Source organism: Marmota monax, unplaced genomic scaffold, assembly GCF_021218885.2.
Source record: "Marmota monax isolate L192 unplaced genomic scaffold, Marmota_monax_Labrador192_F-V1.1 WCK01_AAM20220418_F8-fsc00099, whole genome shotgun sequence".
Taxonomy (NCBI): Eukaryota; Metazoa; Chordata; class Mammalia; order Rodentia; family Sciuridae; genus Marmota; species Marmota monax.
The window spans coordinates 2,773,239-2,795,191 of record NW_026692126.1 but is presented as its reverse complement, the minus strand read 5'-3'; the positions used below and the strand labels follow the sequence as shown (position 1 = coordinate 2,795,191).

Sequence of the window (21,953 nt, the reverse complement as noted above, 5' to 3'; positions counted from 1 at the left end):
AGTGAGACTGAGCCGGGAGCCTCTGGAGCTCCTGTGACAATAAGTCTGGCAAGAGCCTCGGCAGGCCCCAGGTGCCTGTCCCTGGCTAGGGCCAGGCTCTGGAGTTTTCCTGGGGACCGAAGGTAGGTGGGAAGGGCACTTTTCCTGCAGGGGTGAGGCCAGACAGGGTGGGACCCGGGGCCGTAAGGACTAAGCCAGAGGAGCAGGAGAGCTGGAAGGGGAAGCGCCAGAAGTTGATGGGGGCGGGGAGAGCTGAGGGCGGGCGGCGGTGTCCAGGGTATTCCGACGGGGACTGCAGGCTGACTCTGCAGAACTGAGTCGTGGCTTCTCCTAGATGTATGCATGATGGACTGGTTGTCAGGGGACCTGGGTTTGAGTCCGGATTCATCATCTTGGACAAGTTATCTGCTTTCTTTGAAACTCATACTCTGGATTAGGATAAAACATCTCTGGCTCTTTCCCCCTGGGTTTCAGGAAGGGAAAGCCAGCAATCCCCTGACTCCCTGTGAAGCCAGCAAACTCCTGACTCCCAGTGCGAGCGGAGCAGGTGGGCGGCGGTGCGAACATGTCCTGCAGAAATGCGTCCCGGCGAGTACCGTCCCCTTTCCCACAACAGAACAGGTCGTGAGTGCCCGCGTCCGCTGCGTGCCTTGCGCCCTCCTTTGGCCCTCCAAGACCGCGAGCAGAGCCCCCGAAACAGTCCCCTAGGGTGCGACAGGCTCCCAGTCCCATCCGCCCTTCTTCTTTTCCTGGCCCAGGTAGCCTCCTCCAGGTCCCCAGAGCACCTAGAGGAGCAGCGGGAAGCTGTCTACCCCCAGATGGCGCTGTGCCCCCGCATCAAGTTCAGAGGCACCAGAGAAATGATTACATCATCCCAGGCCCCGGCAGGATCCCCCAGGAGGGCGGAGGAAGGGAATAGGCTTCTCCTCTGGCTAAACCGCGTTCAAGTTTGGTAGAAAGGGCTCTAAGGTGACAGGTTCTGTTGAAGCCTGAAGATTTGGAGATTGGTTCTGTTAGGTTTCTAGTGCTTTCCTGAGGCACCATCACCAGTCTCATCTCAGTGGGGTGGGGGTAAGCAGGAGGATCTGTTATGAGAAGCAGCTCTGAAGGCTCAAGACCTGTGCCCTCTGCCTTTTGCTAGTTGTGTGATCATAGAGTTAATCTCTGTCTCAAACTTTATCTGCAAAATGGAGAGAACATGAGTATCCACCTCACAGAGTTGAAGGATAACCGGAAAAATACAAAGCATCTAGCTAGTGAACATAACCCAGCAGGCATAGGGGGAAATGGCTTAGCTTCAGCTCATACCTTCTGAGGTAGAGTGTACCCTGGGATCTGGTGTGGGTGCTACTCCCTGCATGGTCCTTCCTGGACCTATGACTGCTGTGGGGAGCTGGCTGTGAGCCCACAGTTGGGAAGAGTCATGGAATGAGCATCCCCTGAACTTGCCTAATATAGCCATCTAGGGCCCCAAGCTTGGCTCTGCCGTGTTACCCTGAGACCAGCTCTGGACACTGAGTCCAGGCAGGAAGCCTAATTCAGAAGCACACCCAGGACAACTACTTTGGGGGTTCCTGCACCCAGAGCTTAGGCTTTCCCCCATGTGATCCTTTTGTGGTGGTAAACTGAGTTTATGGTCAACTTGTACAGTGAGGCAGGGAACCTGAGCTTCTACAGCTTTCCTGGGAGCCCTGGGTGAGTATCAGGACCTGTAGTATATGACAGAGGTGAGACATAGTGACTCTCAGCTAAAGGTTTGTATATATTATCAAAATCTTATGGAAAAACAGATACACAGCTATTTTTACAACAGCGGGTGGGTGTGAGGAAAATGTCTGCTTTGGCATCAAACCTTCAGGTCTGTTCCTTTCCTCTCCTCTGGAGCCTAATCCCACCGGGCACTGTCCATCCAGGCCAGCTGCCCTCCGTGTCCTCAGCCCCTCCTACTCTCCCCTTGGACTCCCACGCCCTGGTTCCCTCTGCCATTGCCCCTCAGAGTACCATTGGCCCAGCAGCTTTGCCCCAAGGGCTCCTCAGTGGCCTGGATCCTGGCCCTGAAGGGCAGTGGGGCTGGATATGTGGTCCCTGGGGGACATCTTTCCTGGATCATAGGCCTTTTGAAGCGTGCCAACTACAAAGGGCCTGGGCAGTGCCATCTTCTCCATGATGCACAAAAAAAAAAAAAAAAAAAAAAAAAACTCTTCTTGTCCAGAAACCTCAGCTCCAGGCATCAAAGCAATTTTTGGAGAGCCCCAGAGACAAGAAAAGGAAGGTGAGAGGAAATGCAGCGTCCTCCCTTGAGTGTGGCCCAGGCCTTGAGCTCTCCCATGGCAGAACAGGGACAGCCACAGAAGGTCAGCCAGAGTGGTGTGGGCAGGGTCTGTGCAGCCCTGGATGTGAGCCAGGGCCATCATGGCCTTGGCACCAGAGCCCGGCAGCCTGGTCCTACTGAAGCAGCTTGGGCACTTCCACCTGTAGGGCAGAGAGACAGGTTAGAGCAAGGAGTTTGGCAACTGGGCCTCTGGAATTCATCTCACCTCCCTCCCTTCTGGAAGTACACCATCCCACACCTCTCAATATGTGTCTGTGGGATGAATGTATGAGGTATTGACACGGAAGGAGCATTTCTCCTGTTCTGTAACCACTAGACATCAGAGCCCAGCAAGTTGAGAGGCTGAGGCAGGAGGATCAAAAATTCAAGGCCAGCCTCAGCAATTCATCAAGGACCTGTTTCAAATTTAAAAGGGTGGTGTGTGTGCTGGGGATGTAGCTTGGTGGTAGGTTCAATACCCAGTATCACAAAAAGTTAACAAACAAAAAACCTGGATGTCATCAGATGACCACTAGAATTATAAGTGAGGTTGTCCTTTATCTCATGGTGTCCAGTGGCAAATAATGTGAGAGTAGGATATTCACTCAGACAGGCAAATGACAATGGACTTTGTCATCCAGGGAGGCAGGACTATGAGAAGTAGGGTGCCCGGGGATGATCCATGTGTCCATTGCACTGGTTAGTCAAAGATAAACTATACTGAGGGCAAACCTTTGGGATAGACTGACCCATAGAACTGAGCTGATCCTGAGAGGGGATTACATAAAACCAATATCACTTTTGTTTGGGGAAATGGAGAAAAGGAGACTCAGGGGAAGAAGCCAGGTGCAGTGGTACAGGCCTATAATTCCTCCTGCCCAGAGGATGAGAGGCAGGAGGATCCCAAGTTTGAGGCCAGCCTAAGCAATTTAGCAAGACCTTTTTAAAATAAAAAAGACTGGGGAGATAGCTCAGTGACAAAGAGCCCCTGGGTTCGATATCTCCAGGTTTTTTTGGGGGGGGAAGGAGAAGACAACCTAGAGGAAGAGCCACAGCAACACTCCATGTGTGGAGGCTGCCTCTCCATTAGCAGGAGGAACAGGTTTGATGGCTGGTGAAGGAGTTCCAGGTGTGGAGGGCGAGGCTAAAGGAAGCATAGAGTCCCACCTGTAAGGGAGATACAGATGTGGCCTGCCTGGGGGCAGGAGCATGGCTGAGATGACCTGCAGGCCCCGGGGTCTGGGTGCACCTGCAGGAGTGTCTGCATGCTGGCCTGTTACAACTGCCCTCTCCTGTCAGCCCCTGGGCACCCTGCCCTGTGGCCACGCCCACAGCAACTTGCCTTCTTCAGCTGTTTAAGGTTGCTGGAGCGGATGGCGGCCAGGAGCTGGTCACGTGAGTTCTTCTCCTGGGCAGGGAGGACTTTGTCTCCCATTTTCCTCTGAGTGGCTGGGGAGAGGGAGTTCTTCAGGTTCTCCATGATAAGGGGTGGAGCCAGGGGCGGGGGAGGAGGGGGAGGGGCAGCTGGAGCACCCCCTTTCTTTGGGGAGTTCTTTGGAGCAGGCTTGGGAGATGGCTGGGGTGAAGGTTTGGGGGAGCCCTTGGCCAGGGCCCCTCCCTTGGGCACCTCCAGCAGGTCCTTCTTCTCTCCGCGGGCTTCCTGGGCCTGCCTTTGCTCCTGCAGCCGCTTTTGTCGCTGCTTGTCCATGTTGCGGCTGAGCAGGTTGGTGACGGTCATTCGGGGCCCGGCAAGCTCAAAATGGTAGCCGAGCTTGAGCAGGGTGGTGTTCTCCTTGAGCAGCTTGGCGATCTCCATCTCCGTCTTGCCCCCGCAAATGTGCCGCTGGTTGTGGAAGCGCAGCTCGGTCAGCGTGTTGTTCTGGAGGAGAGCTCGGAAGATGGCCAGGATGCCCTTGCCCGTGATGTGGTTGGAGTCCAGGTTGAGGCTGGTGATGGTCTTGTTGGCCTTGAGCATGATGGCTATGGCGAAGGCCACGTGGTCGTCCGCGCGCGTGTTGGCCAGGGCGAACACCTTGACCACGGTGTTGAACTCCAGGGCCTCGGTGAACCTGACCAGGATCTCGTTGGTGATGCAGTCCGAGTTGTTGACGTTCACTTCCGTCATCTCCGGGTCGTTGTTCTTCACTCTCTCCAGAGGCTCGTCAAAGATGCTGGGGGCCGCTTCCTCCTCCGCCCTGGGGGGCCCCTCCGAGGGTTTGCTGGGGCTGGGGCCTCCAGCGGCCTGTTTCTCAGCTGCCTTGGTCTTGCTCTCTTCCTGGGCCTCCTTCTCACTTGGGGACTCCTCCCTCTGGACTTTCTCAACCTCCTTTTTCGTGTCCCTGTCCTCGGTTCTTCTTTTTGCCCCACCCTCCTCCTTTTTCCTATCTGTGTCCCCAGTGGCTCTTTTTGTCTTCTCGTCCTCCCGTCTCACATCTGTGCTCCTGCTGTCCCCCTTTACCTTCTCACTGTCCCCTCTCTTGGCCAGCTCCTTCACCTCCTCGCTCTTCTTGTCCTTGTCCTTGATCAGGCCTGAACTCCTGTCACTCCGTCTCTTCTCCTCTTCCTTCCTGACGGCCACCGTCTTCTCGTCTCCTCTCCCATCCTTCCCTGCCTCCTTCTTGTCCACCACAGCCCTGACCCGGCCCTTGTCGATGCCCCTGATCACCTTCTCCTCCTTTGGCTTCTCCCCACTCCTGCCATCAGCTTCCTCTTTGTCTCTGGAGAAGCTTTTCTTTAGTCCGCCCCTCTTTGGCTCCTTTCCCAGGTCTGAGTCCCGTCTGGGGCCCAGGGCCTTTGTGCTGGCATCTCTGCCCCTTTCCTCTCCATTCTTGGCATCGGCTCTGGTCTCCACTTGCTTGCTTTCCTAAGAATTCAGAAAAGAAAAATAAACATGAAGAGCTGGCTTCAGTAGAGGAGCGGGTTACAGGACAAGCGAGGGAGCACTTATACAACTGCCCTTGGGCCTCCGAAGGACACTGGGTGTTTGGGAGAGTGATGGGCATGTCCCTGAGAGAATAGCAGAAATGGGGCTTTGCGGGATTCCAATCGGAGAGAACGGGCCAGTGTCAGACTCCGCCACGGGTCATGAGATGCCAGAAAGAACACCTGGAGAGGTTTGGACCAAGCGCAGTTTCTTTCCCAGAGCATCTTCAGACCCAGATTTGCCTTTCTGTCATGGATGATTTACCCATGGCACCTCTGACCCCCTTAAAAGGACTGCTTCTAACAATGTTAGCACCTGAGGCAAAAGCAAAAATCACCAACACTGATCCTGTTTTGAATTTTTTTTTTCAGTGCTGTAGATTGAACTCAGAACCTTGAACATGTGAGGCAAGCGCTCCTGCTACTGAGCTATATCCCCAGTCCTTTTTCCTCTGTTTTGAGAAAGGGTCTTGCTAATCTGTGGAGGCTGGTCTTGAACTTGGAATCCTCCTGCCTCAGCTTCCCAAGTTGCTGGGATTATAGGTGTGCGCCACCTCACTTGGCTTCTGCCCGTGTTCTGTGCTCAAGTTCACACTGCCTCATACCTAGTCCCAGCCCTGCTGCCAAGGGGAGGTCACCAGTTCTCAGATACTGGAATGTTATAAGCCAGTACATTGACAAAGAAAAAAGAAATTGAAAGAATCAAGACAGGGTTGCTAACATTGTACCAATTAAGGATATTCATAAATTTTACCTAGCAACATCATCTCATTGAAACAAGGAGCTAATTATTAAGAAGTGGGTAACAGACCAAAAGATGTACCTTTACAGCAAATTGCAAAACACGTGTGTCTCTTCAGAAGTTCCCAGTGTTGTCTTTTACTTATTTATTTATTTATTGCAATGCTGGGGATGGAACCCAGGGCTTGATGCATGTTGGGCAAGTACTCTGCCACTGTGCTGCATTCCCAGCCCTAGTCTTTATTTTTTAGTAAAAATTTTGCTAAGGTCAAGCCTCTCCCGTAGGTAGCCCTGGAGTCCACTAGGATTCTGCAACTCCACTTTGACCATGCACATGTGGGCTGCTGCTTGGGGAGGCTGTGGGATGGAGTCAGGGGAACACAACGGAGGCTTGAGTGTCCACCAGCCACCCAGCACCTCCCTGGGGGAGAGGGGTATTTCTTGCTTCATGAAGTCGAGGAGCTATTTCAAGAGGACCTAGTGCACATCCCCACCACAGGAGCAGAGGAAGCAGCAGATTACCTACAATACGGCATTAAATTTAACTGTCCAACTGGGACTCCAAGATATGCTAGGAGGACCTTCCTTAAAGGCGCATTGAGAGACCATGGCCTGAGCATGGAGGGTTTCTTTTAAGAGAGCCCAGTGGGGTGTGGAAAAGGGGAAGGAAGAAAGGCACTCCTTGTCCCAGAGGGAATGGAGGGCAAGGTTGGCCCTTTGGAGACAGTTTGTACCGGAACCACAAACACATGCCATTGGAGACCAGCCCCTGGGTATTTGGCAAGAGAAGTCCTTGGCTCTTCTGCTAGACTCATAATAGGCAGCCCAGGGGCCCAGAGCCTGGTGGACAGAGCCTTGGAAAGGGCACTTGTTGCCTCCTGCCCTAGAATGCATGGGATTCCACCTGGAACTGTGGTGATGGAACAGGGGACCGAGAGCCCCCCCAACTCACTGTGGCCCCCAAGGAACTGAGTTTGCCACTTATGATTGCCCTGAATGGGAAGTGGTAATAACTTTTCTGTATGTAAAGAAGTATGCAAATAGGATGTAAATGAGGAAACCCAGTGGGTTTCCTTTTAGGGAACTTTTATAATGATCTGCCCTTATGTGACCAGGGAATCTCCTCCCCTCCCATGCCACATGCAGAGTGGTTCCATCCACCTGGAGCTTGGCGGTGAGAGCTGATGGCATGGTCTCTAGATATCATGCCTCCCTCTCCTTCCCTTCCCAGAATGCGTCCACAGCGGAATGTCTCAGAGCCCACCAGGCACGGCCCAACTGTCCGCTGCAGAGATGCCATGCCTCTCAGTCACAGGCTGCGCTGAGGGAAGCTGGGGACCCAGAGAGAGATGACAGCCAATTTCACCCAGCAGGTTCAGGAAAAACTGAGGGTTAGGCTTGATTGTCTCACGAACAGCCACTGTTATGGTTTGGATGTGAGGTGTCCCCCAAGAGCTTACATGTGAGACAATGCAAGAAGGTTCAGAGAAGAAATGATCCGGTTGTGAGAGCCTTAAACTAATCAGTGGATTGATCCCTGATGGGATTAACTGGGCGGTAGCTGGAGGCAGGTGGATGTGGCTGGAGGAGGTAGGAGTTGGGAGCGTGGTCATGGGGTATGTGTTTTGTATCTGGAGAGCGGGCTCTCTCTCTGCTCCCTGGTCACCACGTGAGCTGCTTCCCTCTGCCACACTCTTCGTCATGATGTCCTGCCTCAAATCGAGCCCTGAGGAGTGGAGCCGGCTGTCTATGAACTAAGATCTCTGAAACTGTGAGCCTTCAAATAAACTTTTCCTCTTCTACAATCGTTCTGGTCAGATCTCTTAGTCACAGCAATGAAAAAGCTGACTAAAACAGCCACCAAGTCAATGTCACTGCCTCCAACCTTCCTATTAGGGGCCCAGGCTCTCCCTCCTGCCTGCCCAGGATCCCTTGGGTCCCCGAGTGCCCTTGCTGTCCATGGGACCTCAGTAAACCTCATCAGGCTCTGGGATCCCATTCAGAGCCTTCACTCCCTTCCCAACCAGGGCTTGTTTTCCACATTTGAACACTTTTCTCCCTTACATCCCAGGTCCTGACCTCTGCCCTCTGTCCTCCGGTGGGACTCCTGGCCACTCCCTCTCAGGTGCTTCCCCTCCGCTGTGGTCCTGCTTGGCTAGGATCTGCCAAGTGCCTGTTCTGGGGAGGTGTGCCAACCCTTTAAAAAGAACCTAATGAAAAACAGGCCGAGTGGAGGAGGGGGAAAGGGCTGATTAATCATCAGTTTCCTCCAAATAGCCAGGAATGAGTGGGGCTGGGGCTTGTTGCGGCTCGAGCAGCCCTGGGAGCTCAGATGTTGCCTTAAAAGGAGAAGGAGCCCGGAGTCCTCCCTGGCCTGGGATTTCTGTGGGGCGAGTTCCTCGGCACACACCAGCGCCGTCTCCTTCAAGCTTATCTGAGAAGGAGTCCAGGCTGACTTCTTTTTGTTTCTAGAACTAGTGGTGCATCCTGGTGACCTCCAGAGGTTATTTTTGCATGTGTTCCTGTCCGTAGTCTTTAGTTTGTTCCTTATAGCAAAAGGGGTTTAAGTTAGCCATGATAAAGAACTTCCATAGAATGACAGTTTGTATCTTCTAGATGGGAGCCCTAAGTAACAATATCTTTTCCCCCTTGGGAAAACCTGAAGGGGTAGGGAAAGCCCATAGGCAGGGGAATGGAAAGGATGACTTCAGAAATCCTCTAGTGGGGCTGGGCACAGTGGTGCACCCCTAGGGAGGCTGAGACAGGAGGATTGGAAGTTTGAGGCCAGCCTCAGCAACTTAGCAAGACCCTAAGCAATTTAGTGAGATCCTGTCTCCAAATAAAAAATAAAAAGGACTGGGAATGGTCACATGAGTTAGATCCATGTTCAGTGCCCCTGGTGGGGTCAATGGGCAGAACACACCATCTTTTTCCTCACAGGGGTCTTCTGATAGGATTCCCTGTGGAGTCTTATCTAACTGCAGAGAAGAGAACAATTTACCACCTCCCTTGCCAAAAGAGCAGAGGAGAATTGTCTATCCAGAAGGCATCTGTACATAAAGACATAAAGACAGACAATTGTCTAACTTAAAAAGTGAGAACTTTCTGGTATGAGAGTCAAAGCCTCTGAGTCTGCGCTCAGCACCCGCTCGCTGAACCCCTGCTGGCTCATGCCAACTCCTCTCAGCTCATCTCTTTCCTTCCTGTGACCCAGCACCTGAGGAGGAGGCGTCTGCCCCTCTGAGAGCCATCCTAGCCCCAGACAGCTGCCAGGAGTCTGCAGGAGGACCCTAGGCTGTCAGAAGGCACAGGACTTCTGCTTTTACTTTTGCTTGTGTCCCCTTTCCAGCCACTTGCCTAGGAGAGACAGAGTGATGGAGGGCAGGGGCGCCTGCATGACTGTACCCATCACGTGTGAAAACCCCGCTGTGAAGTCAGGCACCTTTGTTTCTCCCTAAAGCAAGACTGAGGTGATGCTGACTCAGACGGCAGTGGCCCTCTTGCTGTGTCCTGCTCAGTACCTCCAAGGGCTTCTGGCTGGAGGCATCCAGAACGCCCCCAGCTGGAGCTCCAGGCTGGATGCAGGGCTTCAGGTCCTTAGCTCGGCTTTTGGTAGACCCTCTTCCCAGGCCTTAGCTGCCATTGTCCCTGAGGGCATTGACAGGCTCCTGTGTGTGGATCCAGAACTCACTAGAAAATGCATTTCTACCTTGGCGGTGGCCTGCTTCTTGCTTCCCCCAGATCAATGGGACATCTCCTAGTCCTGCTCCCAACGTGCTGACCCCTTGCCACCTGTCCTTCCTGGTCTTGCACAAGATCTCACTCCCCTGCTCTTCTCAAGAAGCTGTCCCAGCAGGGGGCACTCCCTCCAGCCACCTGGTGACCTCCTGGTCTCAGGAACTGCGGCTGCCAGTGTCATCTGTCTGCACAAGGGGGGGCTGGGAGGAACTGGCCACAGGTCCCCTGGGAGAGCAGCTCGCTTTCAGGGCTGGTGCGAAGGGCAGGCAAGCAGAAGGGCCCCGACTGGTGGGGATCAAAGGAGTCGTCTCCTCGGTCTCCTGCCTCACTCCATGTGACTCTTTTATGGGTTTTCCACCAAGAAGAAAGTTTCTAGATTCTCCTAGCAAGCAGTTTTGGGAGGGTCCACTGCTGTTTGGGGAAAATAGCATCGCCAGGGCTGGCAGTCTGGGAAGGGACCACAGGAAATGCGGTCTGTGACACAGCATTCCTCTACTGAGGCTCTGCCCGGTTCATTAGACAGATCTTTTAATAACTGGCATTGCCCATAGAGAGCCACAGGTCCCCTTCAGAGCTATCAGGAAAACTGGGGATTGTTCTGGCAAAGGTCTAACCATGGTGGCATGGAAGCCCAACTGCCTGGTTGGCCCGTGTGCAAATCCCAGCTCTGCCCCCTGCTAGCTGTGTGACCTTGGGTAAGTCACTTAGGCCCTCTGAATTTGTCTTATATGCACCAGACTGATCACCCTGGGGCTCCACACTGGGTTGTACAACCCCCTAAAAAGGTCAGGCAGCCCCTTTCTCAGCTCCTGCCTGGCAGTGGACAAAGTCTGGGCACCTCACAGCATCCCCTGGCCCTTTCCAGATCATCCCATGCCAGCCTCCCCGATTCCAAAGCCCCCCACTCTAGGAAACACAGACTGTCTCCACTGGCCCTTGAGGACAAGTTCTGAGGGAAGCTCTCTTCACCCCTCCTAATTGTAAGAGGCTGATGAGGAAACCGAAGCCTCAGAGATGGGGCTGGAGAAGTGGGGAGGAAACAGGCAAGAGGAGAGAGTGAGCCCATAACCTTCCTCCCCTTCAGCTAACATCTCTGGAAAGAAACTTTCTGGAATGTTCAAGGGCTTGTACACACGACCACACATACACTCAGTTCCTCCCGTACTGGAGTACAGTTAGTCTCATAAAAATAGGGACTTAACATAGAATTCCTAATTTGGGGTTGGGAGCCTTTGTCCTATGATGTGGGGCTGCAGTGCCACCTCCTCCCATGCTTTCTGAGACCACTGACCAACCACTCTGCACATCTGGAGCGCCCAGCCCCTGACCACAGAGGACAGCATGGAAGATGCCCTGCAAGGGCTTCGCACAGCCTGGTGCTCAGGGAAGGCTTGTTGGCATGGACAGCCACGCGCACCATCCAGTAATCCACATGGAGGCTGTCGGCAACAAAGAGGGGCCAGGCCCAGAGACACCCATGTCACCCCAGTCTGGCCCGTCAACACCAGCGGTGTGCAGATGTCCCCATCAGGCCTGCTCCCAACCTGGAGCCTACTAGTGAACACTCAGTAAACATGACCCAGTCCTGGAGGCTTTTCCCCTGCATCCTCAAAACGAATGCGAGCCATCTGGACACAACCTCTCACAGGCCCAGGGCTTCAGAGAGGGTAATGCGGGCACCCCCAAGGGAGGCGTGCACCTGGTGAGCTCTGGGCTGAGAAGCCAGGGCCAGTGCAGTCACAGAGCTAAGAACAGCTGCACTCGCAAGCATCCAGGACTCCTGCTGCCCAGCCCCACCCTACCTGGCCTCTCTCTGGCTTCCCAGGCACCCCAGTGGTCAGCCCAGCCACTTGTGAGCAAGTGGGTCAGCTCCCAAGGGTAGTACAGAGGATCAGCCCCCTGGCAGAGAGATGCCCATCTGCAGATGGTCCTGCCTCAGGTCTGGGAATGGCAAAAGTCAGACTGTTCCTTCTACTGGGTGAGAAAGCCAGAGAAACCCTGGCACTGGGGGAGCTCACTTCCCAACTTTAAGCCCCTTTGTCTGAGGGGTATGACCCCCACCTTGGGCTGCCAGTCCACCTGAGAAAAGATCCAGGACCTTTGTTCAACCCTTTTCCCCAAATCCTCAGTCCAGGGAGCACCCCCATGGGTTCTTAACACCTCACCTCTCCAGCCTAACAAGAGCTGACCTCTCCAGAGCTGCCTGACATGCTGTTCCATGTGTTCCTGGATGGTAACCAACTCCCATGCTCCCTACTGTGGCCCACCGGGGACTGAGTAGAGAAGAAGAAATGGAAGCCCAAGAACCCACAGCTAATAATGTTGAAGCAAGGATTCAAGTTCAGGTTCTCAGGCTCCAGACTTTTAACCCCTCTGCCATCTTCCTCAGAATCCACAGGGCATTGGCTCCAGAAGCCCCTCAGATACCAAAGTCTGTGGATGCTCAAGTCCCTAATAAAAAATGGCCTAGTGTTCACATCGAACCTAGGCACATCCTCCGAATGCTTTAAATCATCTCTAGATTACGTATAATACGTAAAGCAATGTAAATTACATGTGACTAGTTAATACTGTATTTTTAAATCCATATTATTTTGACTGCTATACTGTTATTTTTAATTTTTTAATATAGTCTATCCATAGCTAGTTGAATCTGCGAATGTGGAACCAGGGGGTGAGGAGGCCAGTTGTATTACACTGTGGTGTGTGAGTGGGGCCATAAGCCAATCCACTATTTCCTCAGAATACCTAGTCCCCAGAGAGCTCTTCTACCCCGGCCATCCAACACTAAATAAGAATGCTGATACTAATCTCCACAACCATCTAGTAGTGTTTACATGGTGCCAGACTCCATGCTAAGTGCTTCTCCCAAGTCCAGACAGCAGGCAGAGACTCCTCAGGCTTTAGTCTCAGCAGGAGGAAGCTAGGGGGAGGGGCCTGCCCGGGGTGGCTGGTGGGAGCCAGCGCCCTTCACATTCAGGGACCCTCAGCTGTGTCGTGAGTGGTTTTCCTTTCCCACTGTTTCCCATAATATTTTTCCTTCATGACCTAATGACTATCACATTACCATAGTACCTAAGAAGCAATCCCAACACTCACCCCTTTCACATAGTGAGGGACAGTGAGACTTAAGTTCTGCAATATACTACCTGGGCAAGGAGACATTTCAAACATTCAAATTCAAACATTCTTTTCCTTTTAAAGGCAGAATACTATTCCACTGTATGTACATACCACATTTTGTCAATTCATTCATCTGTTGAGGGACACTCAGGTTAGCTGTGGCCCTTCTGAATAATGCTGTTACAAACATGTGTGTCCTAATTTCTGAGTTGTTATTCTCAACTCCTTTGGGCATCCGCTCATCAGTGGAACTGCAGGAACAAGGCCCAAATTCTGACTTCTCTATTCCAGCCATCTTGACTGTGTCACCTCCTGTCCTATCTAGCCCTGTCATTCATCAACTTGCCAATACCCTCAGCCTGGTCACCAGTGATGGCCAAAGTCCCAACCCTGTAGCTTGCAACCCCTTGCCTGAGCTGCTCCCCATCCCAGGCTACTGGCTGTCTGGGGAGAGCAGCCCACCCACTGTGAGGGGCAGACCCCACTACCCACACCCTCCTGGGCAGTGCCAAGGCTAAGCACCAGCTCTGGAGTTGGAATGCCAGGGTTCCGGTCCCTGCCTTATGGCATCCTGGGCACGTTCATGAACCCCTCTCATCTGTCAAATGGGACCATAATCCTTCACAAATGGGCTGTTGAGAGGCTCCAATGAGAAGCCGTAGGCAAAGCATCTACAACAGCGCCAAGGGCTCCCGAAGATTGTAGGGAAAATCACCTGTCAGGACTGGTCCCAGTTCCCTTCACATTCAGGGACCCTCTGGGACCGTGTGTCTCTAGTCTCAGACAGTCTCCTCGGGAAGAAACAGAAAGCCTCCAGTGGGATCCTCCAACCTCCAGCGTCACTCCTGCTGAATCCTGTCCTCATCCCTCTCCTGCTGCCTGGGGTCCACCTCACCCCATGGGCCCCAGCCTAGCCCTCCACTCTCCACACTCTCCCTCTTTCCCAGCTCCGTCCTCTCACCCTGTTACTTAGCTCCCTGCCTTCACCCCAAAATCTCTATCAGGCTCTGCCTCTGTCTGCAGCCTTCTGTACCCAGACTTCCCCCAAAGAACTCTACTTCTTCATCCCTCCTCGTTCCTCAGTTCCACACAATCTCACCTCACTCCCCTCAGTCCACAGCAGTTCATTTTCCGCCCCCCACCCCATGACTTCTGCCCCTCTTGTTGCTAAATCAGGTTCACATCTTTCATGCTTTATCTTGCTCAACTCCTGGAGGAACAACTGGTCCTGAGGACAGGCCCTCCTCCTGAATGCTTTCCTCCCCTGGTTTCCATCCTGCCCCCCATGGCTTTCCTCCTTTTCAGTCTCCCACAAGGTGTAGCCCACCCCCCACCTGCTGCCCCTCCTGGACACAGGCATGGGGCTGTTTTCAAGGTCTCATTTCAAGCCTCCTTGTTTCCACTTCTAGACCCTCTCTCTGGGTGCCCTCATCCACTCCACTGGTGTCAGTTGCCGTCTATGTTCTCTCCAAGCTACTACAGACGTTCAGACCCTTCTATCCCACTGTCAAGCAAACATCTTGGTTTGTGTGCCCCCAAAGAACCTCAAAAACTGGGCTTCTCATCCCCCGCCCCCTGCTCACTCCCACACACTCCCTGTCTTGGAGGATGGTTCCTCTAGATATCTCGCGCTCTTCTCAGAAGCCCTTCTGGGAAGAGGAGAGGAGGGGAGGTTGGGAGGTGGCCGAACTCCTGTGCACTCACTTATCCCTTTCCTCCACCAGCAGCCCAAGGGGCGTGGGGGAGGCTGGGAAATCAGCCTCCTTCACAAAGACTACTTTACTCCCTGTCTTCCACATGCAGATGATAGAAAGTCTAACGCCTCTCAAAACAGCCTCTCTCCATCCTTTATCAGGTTGCCCTGGTCCCAGCCAGGCCAGCTCTCATGGGGTTGGGACAACAACCTTGTCTCGGATTTTGTTGATGTCCTCCAGGAGAATCTCCACACTGCAGCCTGGGGCCCTTCTAACACACACATCCCTCAACTCATTTCTTGGCCTACAACCTCAGTTGTCCCCCAACACCCTCAGGACAAGTACAGACTTGTAGGCCCCTCCTGACCTGGCCGCTGAAGTCCTCTCCTGGCGAGTTGGCTTCCCCTGCCCACCACCACAGTCTCCATCCATCCTGCAAAACTCTTAAGTGCCTGAGGCAGCTAGGCCTTGGGACATTTGCAAGGATGTTCCTATCCCTTGGAAAACTCTTCCCTTTCTTCCTGCTGAGCTCTGTCTGTCCTTAGAGGTTCAGATTGACCGTCTGGACTTTTTACTTTGGTCACAATGCAAGGTAACAATTTAACGTTTTCATTTCAAAGACATATCTAAAATCTGAACTACTTTTATGATTAGGAAGAAAATTTTTATTAAAAAAAAAAAAGAAGAATTATCACTGGGCACAGTGGCACACAGCTGTAATCCCAGCAATTCAGGAGTCTGAGGCAGGAGGACTACAAGTTCAAAGCCAGCCTGAGCAACAAAGCAAGGCCCTAAGCAACTTAGTGAGACCCTGTCTAAAAATAAAAAATACAAAGGGCTGGGGATGTGGCTCAGTGGTTAAGCACCCCTGGGTTCAATCTCTAGTACCAAAAAAAAAAGAAAAAGAAAATTATCTTAAAATAATCCAGTTCATAGCAAAAACAAAATAAAATAGAAAAGCAAGACCTGGGCTGCAGGAATAGACCAAGGGTAGAGTTCTTGCCCGGCATATATGAGGTTTGGGTTCCATACCCAGCCCTGAGAAACAAAGAAATTAAAAAACATTAAAAAATTAAAAAAAAATAAGATCCCTCAAGTCAGTGGCCGGGGAAAAGGTATGGAGTGCATGGAAGGGGCAGAGATTGGTGGTCATTCCCCTCCTGCTGCTCAGCCTCTGCCTGGCTCTGCTGCGCAGGGAACCACCATGCAGCCTGGCCTCTCCTGGTCCTGTTCCAGCACTTACCAGTCATCTCTGGTGATAAATATTAGTGCTGAGCAGAAACCAGGAGGGTCTCAGGCCTCCTGCTCTAGTGTAAACAGCAACTCCACAGCTCATTTTTCTCTCCCAGGATGAACTTTGGCGGGTACAGTGGTACCCTGGAAAAGGGCCTTTCCTGATGCCGTTTGGCAGGAGACCAGCTCCACGGGGGAGCAGTGCCCCCATCTCTGTGCCTGCTCTGCCCTTGGAAGTGATGGGGAGCAGAAGCAACTTCCAGAAAAGAGAATGAATGATGTGCAAACTTGGGGGTGCTGGGCTCTTGCACGCAATCTATCACCAAACTCTCTGCCAAAGGGAAAGGGGATCCTTGGTTGCTTGAGTCTTGCAGGGGCCCAGTTTCTAGTGAAGGGGGTGTTGAATGGGGGAGGTGACCTGACCTTGAGGAGCAGTTCTGCCACAGGCACTAGAAAGAAGACCTGGTGGGAGAGATCACTTCTCCGGGTGCCCTTACTACCCTTACTACTTGCACCAGAGGCCTCTGCGTGCTTCTGCAAAGAGAAGACCCAGCTGGGAGGGGTGGCAGTTGCCTTCAGGCTGTGCTGGCCACACCTCCTAGGCAGGCCATTCTGGTTTCTCTTGGGTTATGAAGAACCCATCTCAGGGGCCTGGAGGTGCTTAGGGCAGAAAATTTCTCTGCCAGGGAAGGGTCAGCTCCACTGCTTTCTGCAGACCTAAATGTTTTGCCAACTGGTCTGGTGACTCATGCTGGGAAGCTTATAGTAAACCCCATTTTTGGAGAAGCCAGGAAATCTCTTTGGAGAGACAAATAAGACACTTGAGTGCTTTGCTGTCTAAATGCCTGCTTGCCACTTTCTGTATCTTCATTTCATCCCAGCCCAGATGAAAACCCAAGTGAGTTTGGAAAACATTGTAAAGATCTACTCAAAAGTCAGCTATTTTTCCCTGAGTGCTGGGTCCCTCTTGGGTCCCAGGGGGATAGCAAGAAGAACATGTTGTCCTCTTGCTGCTTGCTGGAGCTGTGAGTAGGCGCCCTGGCTCTCACCCAGACACCCTCCTTCTTTTTCTAAACAGAAAAGGCTACAACGGCCTAATTGGGCCCAGCTTCATGGGTGTTTGACCTCAGCAGTCCTGCAGGGCCCCATGCTCAGGCGAGCCCTGGGCTTTGTTTCATACTCTGCTGTGACCATTTGGAAGTCTTGATTCTTGAACAAGAGAGTTCAAGGCCCCACATCTCCCATCTTTAGATCATTTTATTTATCTATTTTTGAGTCATGGGGGATGAAACCCAGGGTCTCTTGTATGCTATGTAAGTCCTCATTTCATACATACATATTTCAGTGTACATCTCTAGAAGACAGAAACTTTTTAAGAAGATAGTTGAGATAACATTTCTTATGTGAACCACTAATAACAGCATTTGCCTCTTGATGGCCTACTGACCTTCAGCCCAAGGGCCCTTTCAGTAGCCCTCCCAACCCCTGGAACAGGAGTCCTTGCTCTGTGTTCCTACAGCAGGTCCAGCTCACAGCTCTCTGAGCACTAATTAGTTTACTCACCTGTCCCTGGACTAGACGGTGAGTGACTTGAAATATAAGAGACCCATCTTTTATTTCTATCCTTAGCCCCTGGCCTGGCAGAACACTTTGCAGTGAATAAATATTTGCTGGAATGAATTGCAAATATTTAAATCCTATCTACAGTGTCCCTGTTAAGCAGTGTGTGCTGAATAATTCCAGTGACAGGGAGCTTAGTTCTTTTTGAGGAACACAAGCTGACAAACACTGCCTCCCTCCTTTTCCTTCCTTTTCTCCCCACCCCAGCCCCTGCCCCAGTACTAGACATTGAACCCAGGGGCACTTCACCACTGAATTACATCCCCAGCCCTTTATTTTTATTTTGAGACAGGATCTTTCTAAATTGCCCAAGTTGGCCTTGAACTTGGAGATCTTTCTGTTTCAGCCTCCTGAAGTGAGTGTCACCATACCCGGCTCTTTCTTTCTTTTCTAAACAGGCTCTATCTCAGAAAGCCCTCCTGGGTCCATGTAAAACAAGGCCACCCCTTCTCTTCTGTAGGCTGCTCTTCTCTAGGGAAGAAAAGTTCTAGTTCACTGAGCCAAACCCATCCAAACAGAACTTTTTGGATCTTGGTTTTTGCTGTTTAAAAAGTTCATTGTCCCTCTCAGCTTCAGATAATCTGCAAATCTGGTAGACTTGGCTTCTAGATCCTTGTGCCCACTGAACAGGGCAGAGTCCAGGGTAGAACTCCTTGGCACCCTACCAGAAACCTCCAAGAAGCCCCCATCAGCACCCAACTGCACCATCTTCCACTTGACATCTCTCCGTCTGCCTCTAACCCATTGTGAGAAGCCTTTGCCAATGTTTTCCTGAAGTCTCTACAGGGGTCCAGGACAACACCACCTCCACTCCACACTGACTCTTCCTGGAGAATTTTTACCCCACTAAAATGATGAACTTTGAGCCACCATGTCCCATGCCCAATTCTGGAAAGTCTCTCCTTTCAGACTGCAAAGGTATTACAACTCCCAAGCACAGTTCCCTTCCAATGGCTGAAGCCCTAGGAGACATAGGATCTTCATGGGCCATGGTCATGAGATGGGAGTTTCCCTTGCCATCTAGAGGGGAGGCTGGGTCTTTCCCTCTGAGATACCCTGGGAGAGTCCGTCACACTTGAAGAACAAGCCAACCATTTAGCTGAGTCGTTAAGCTCTAGGACAATTGTATGTGGGTCTGGTCATGCCACTGGGGGCGAGGGAAGGAGGAAGTCAGAATCTAGAAGGAAAGAGCAGCAAACAAAGATCCAAGCCATTGCATCATGGAGGCCAAGTGGCCTCTAAGCGCAGAACCTGGTGAATCCACAAGGGTGGTGGGAACCTGGAAGTAAAGCTTTGGAAGTAGCCTCCTTCGGAGAAGTCATCTGGGCATCAGAGACAAGAGAGGTACCTCAGTAGAGGGAACAAAATAGGCAAAGGCGTGGATTCACTGGAGCCTGGCAGGGATTGTAGAGAAGTTCTTTGTAACTGCAGCAGGGGAAGAAGGTGGTGGTGGGAGATGAACCCAGAATTGAGCTCTGGAGGCAGTTCATGATGGAATACACATGGTGCTAAGCAGTGGGGGCTTTGCCCAGTGGCCAGGGGAGAAGCACACAGATTTTTAACAGAGAAATAACATTGTATTTTGAAAAGATAGCTCTGACAGCTATTTGGAGGATGGAATTGAGACTGGGAGAAACCGGAAAGAAGCAAGTAGGAGAACATTAGGAAGCTACTGCAATAGTCCAATAGAAGCTACTGCAATAGGCAAGAAATTATGAGATCCTGGACTAAAGTTGAGCAGTGAGCGCAGAGAGGGAAGTGCATGCCATAGACATATCTGGAGCACAGTTGATAAGATTCAATGAAGTGGAGAATGACAAGGAGGAGTTTTCAGTTTGGTTGAGTGGATAGATAATGATGCTATTATCTGGGCAAGGTGGCACATGTCTATAATTCCAGTGATTCAGGAGGCTGAAATAGGAGGAGTGCCAAGTTTGAGGCCACGCTGGGCAACTTAACAAGACTCTGTCTCAAAATAAAAAATAAAAAGGACTGGGGATATAGCTCAGAGGTAGAGCACTCCTGGGTTTAATCCCCAGTATGGGGGTGGGGGATGATGCTTGTAACCATGACAGGCAATATGGAGGAGGAGATGAACATGACAATTAGGATGATAAATTGTTTTGCTCATGACAAGGTTTAAATGCCCAACAAGTTGGCATTAATAAGAATCTGAGCCAGGTGCGGTGGCGCACACCTGTAATCCCAGGGGCTCGGGAGGCTGAGGCAGGAGGATCACAAGTTCAAAGCCAGCCTCAGCAAAAGCAAGGTGCTAAGTGAGACCCCGTCTGTAAATAAAATATAAAATAGGGCTGGGGATGTGGCTCAGTGGTGGTGCCCCTGAGTTCAATCCCCAGTACCCCAATAAATAAATAAATAAATAAGGATCTGAGGCTTAGGAAAGAAGTCTGGGCTTGAGGTGTAGATTTGTGAGTCACGGGTGTATAAACAGCAAGGAAAACCACAAAAGTAAGGTGACACTGAAAAGAGTGTCTTCAGGAAGAGGAAAGGGATGTACAGAAGAGGAACAAGGAAGTTGTCCAATTATTTAATAAAATAAAGCCCATATCGCCTGAATTGGCAAAATCATAATGAGCTATGCTTCACAACCAATCAATGTCTCTTAAAAAAAAAAAGTCAGACAAAAATAATTGTTTGTAAGGATGTGGAGAAATTGGAACCTCCATATATAATATGAATTAGCACCATATATATATATGGTGCAGCCACTTTGGAAAACAGTCTGACAGGTCCTCAAAAAGATAAGCAAACCTTACAATCCTGCAATTCTATACCTAGATATACAAACAGGAGGACCGAAACATGTCACACAAAAACTCACACACAAATGTTCACAGCAGGGCCAAAGCAGAAACCACCCAGCAGACGAATGGGAAAACAAAATCCATTAACTGCTGAATGAATGAATAAGCAAATGTGATGTATGTCCATACAACAGAAAAATATTCAGCCATAAAAATGAATGAAGTACCATGCTATACCATGATGCACCTTGAAAATATAATTGAAAGAAACCAGGTCCAAATTTGTATGATTCACTTATATGAAATATCCAGAATAGCAAATCCATAGAGGAAAAAAGTAAATTAGTGGTTGCTTGGGGGTGGGGGGGATGGGAGAGGGGACTAAGGAGTATCCTTATTTCTCATCCTGATGAATACAGGGTTTCTTTGGGGTGGGTAATGAAAATATTCCGGAATTAGGTGGTCATGATTACCAAACTTTGTGAATATATTTATTTATTTTTTTAAATTTTTATTATTAGTTTGTGAATATATTTTTTTAAAAAACCCACCAAATTGCTATTTATTGCGGTACTGGGTATTGTAACCGGAGGCCGACTATCACCAAGCAATACCTCCAGTCCTTTTTACTTTATTTTGAGACAGATTCTTGCTAGGTTGCCCAAGCTGGCCTTGAACTTGCCATCCTCCTGCCTTAATGGCCTGAGTTGCTGGGATTACTGACATGAGCCACCATGCCCAGCTCCAATGCATACTTTAAAGGAGTGAAACAGTCAGACATGGGGCTCAGGCCCATAATTCTAGCAACTTAGGACACTGAGGCAGAAGGATAGCAAGTATGAGGCCAGCCTGGGCAATTCGGCAAAACCCTCAGCAACTTAGTGAGACAATGTCAAGGAAGGAAGGAAGGAAGGACGGATGGACTGGGGATGTGACTCAATAGTAAAGAGCCCTTGGGTTTAACCCCCAGGACCAAAACAAAACAAAGCAAAAAAAAAAAAATGGATGAGATATAGTATGTGAATCATCTAAATTTAAAAACCTAAAGATAGTTTTAAAATATCCTGACCTTAATTACATAAAAATAATAGTGCTATATTAAACAAAATCTCATTCTTTTTCTCTCTTGCTTTAATTTCTTTTTTTTTCACTTTTATAAGCACAATAACACTTTATTTTACTGAACATTAACAACATTTAATTTCATAATGAACTAAGGACTGTTGCATAGGTTATGAATTAGCATAAAGGCTGACCCAATCCAGTGGTTATGCTGCCTTCTCAAACATTTATTGGAGCATTAGGGAAAAATTGAAACCATTCAATATAATTTTTGCATAAATAATATTTTTTCTCTTTGAACTTAAGATTAATCTTGCTTTAATTTCTAAAGGATGAAGATTAAATAAAGAACTGACATGTAGCTGGGCGCAGTGGTGCACACCTGTTATCCCAGTGGCTCAGGAGGCTGAGAAGAGGATCACGAGTTCAAAGCCAGCTTCATCAATAGCAAGATGCTAAGCAGCTCAATGAGACCCTGTCTCTAAATAAAATACAAAATAGGGCTGTGGATGTGGCTCAGTGGCTGGGCGCCCCTCAGTTCAATCCCGGGTACACCTCCCCACCTCCGCCAAAAAAAAAAAGAACTGAAAATATGAAAACAAAATCCAACCAACCAACCAAACAAACAAATAATATGCCAGGCACCATAGTTATAAACATTATATTGTAGACAGCACAGACCAGAGGAAATATAATGCAAGCTACATATGTAACTTGAAATGTTCTATTAGCCATATTATGAAA

General features: G+C 50.4%; 1 protein-coding gene across 1 annotated transcript in view; it reads right to left on the bottom strand.

Moving 5' to 3' along the window:
* Positions 1-1,738: 1,738 nt before the first annotated feature.
* Positions 1,739-21,953, bottom strand: part of Lmod1 (leiomodin 1) — a 40,417-nt gene continuing 20,202 nt past the window's right edge. The window contains exons 2-3 of the mRNA XM_046464137.2: positions 3,654-5,174; positions 1,739-2,472 (exon numbers count right to left, since the gene is read on the bottom strand). Of these exons, the coding sequence (XP_046320093.1) occupies positions 2,446-2,472; positions 3,654-5,174 (1,548 nt within the window). The 3' untranslated portion in view covers positions 1,739-2,445. The remainder of the gene's footprint in view (positions 2,473-3,653; positions 5,175-21,953) is intronic.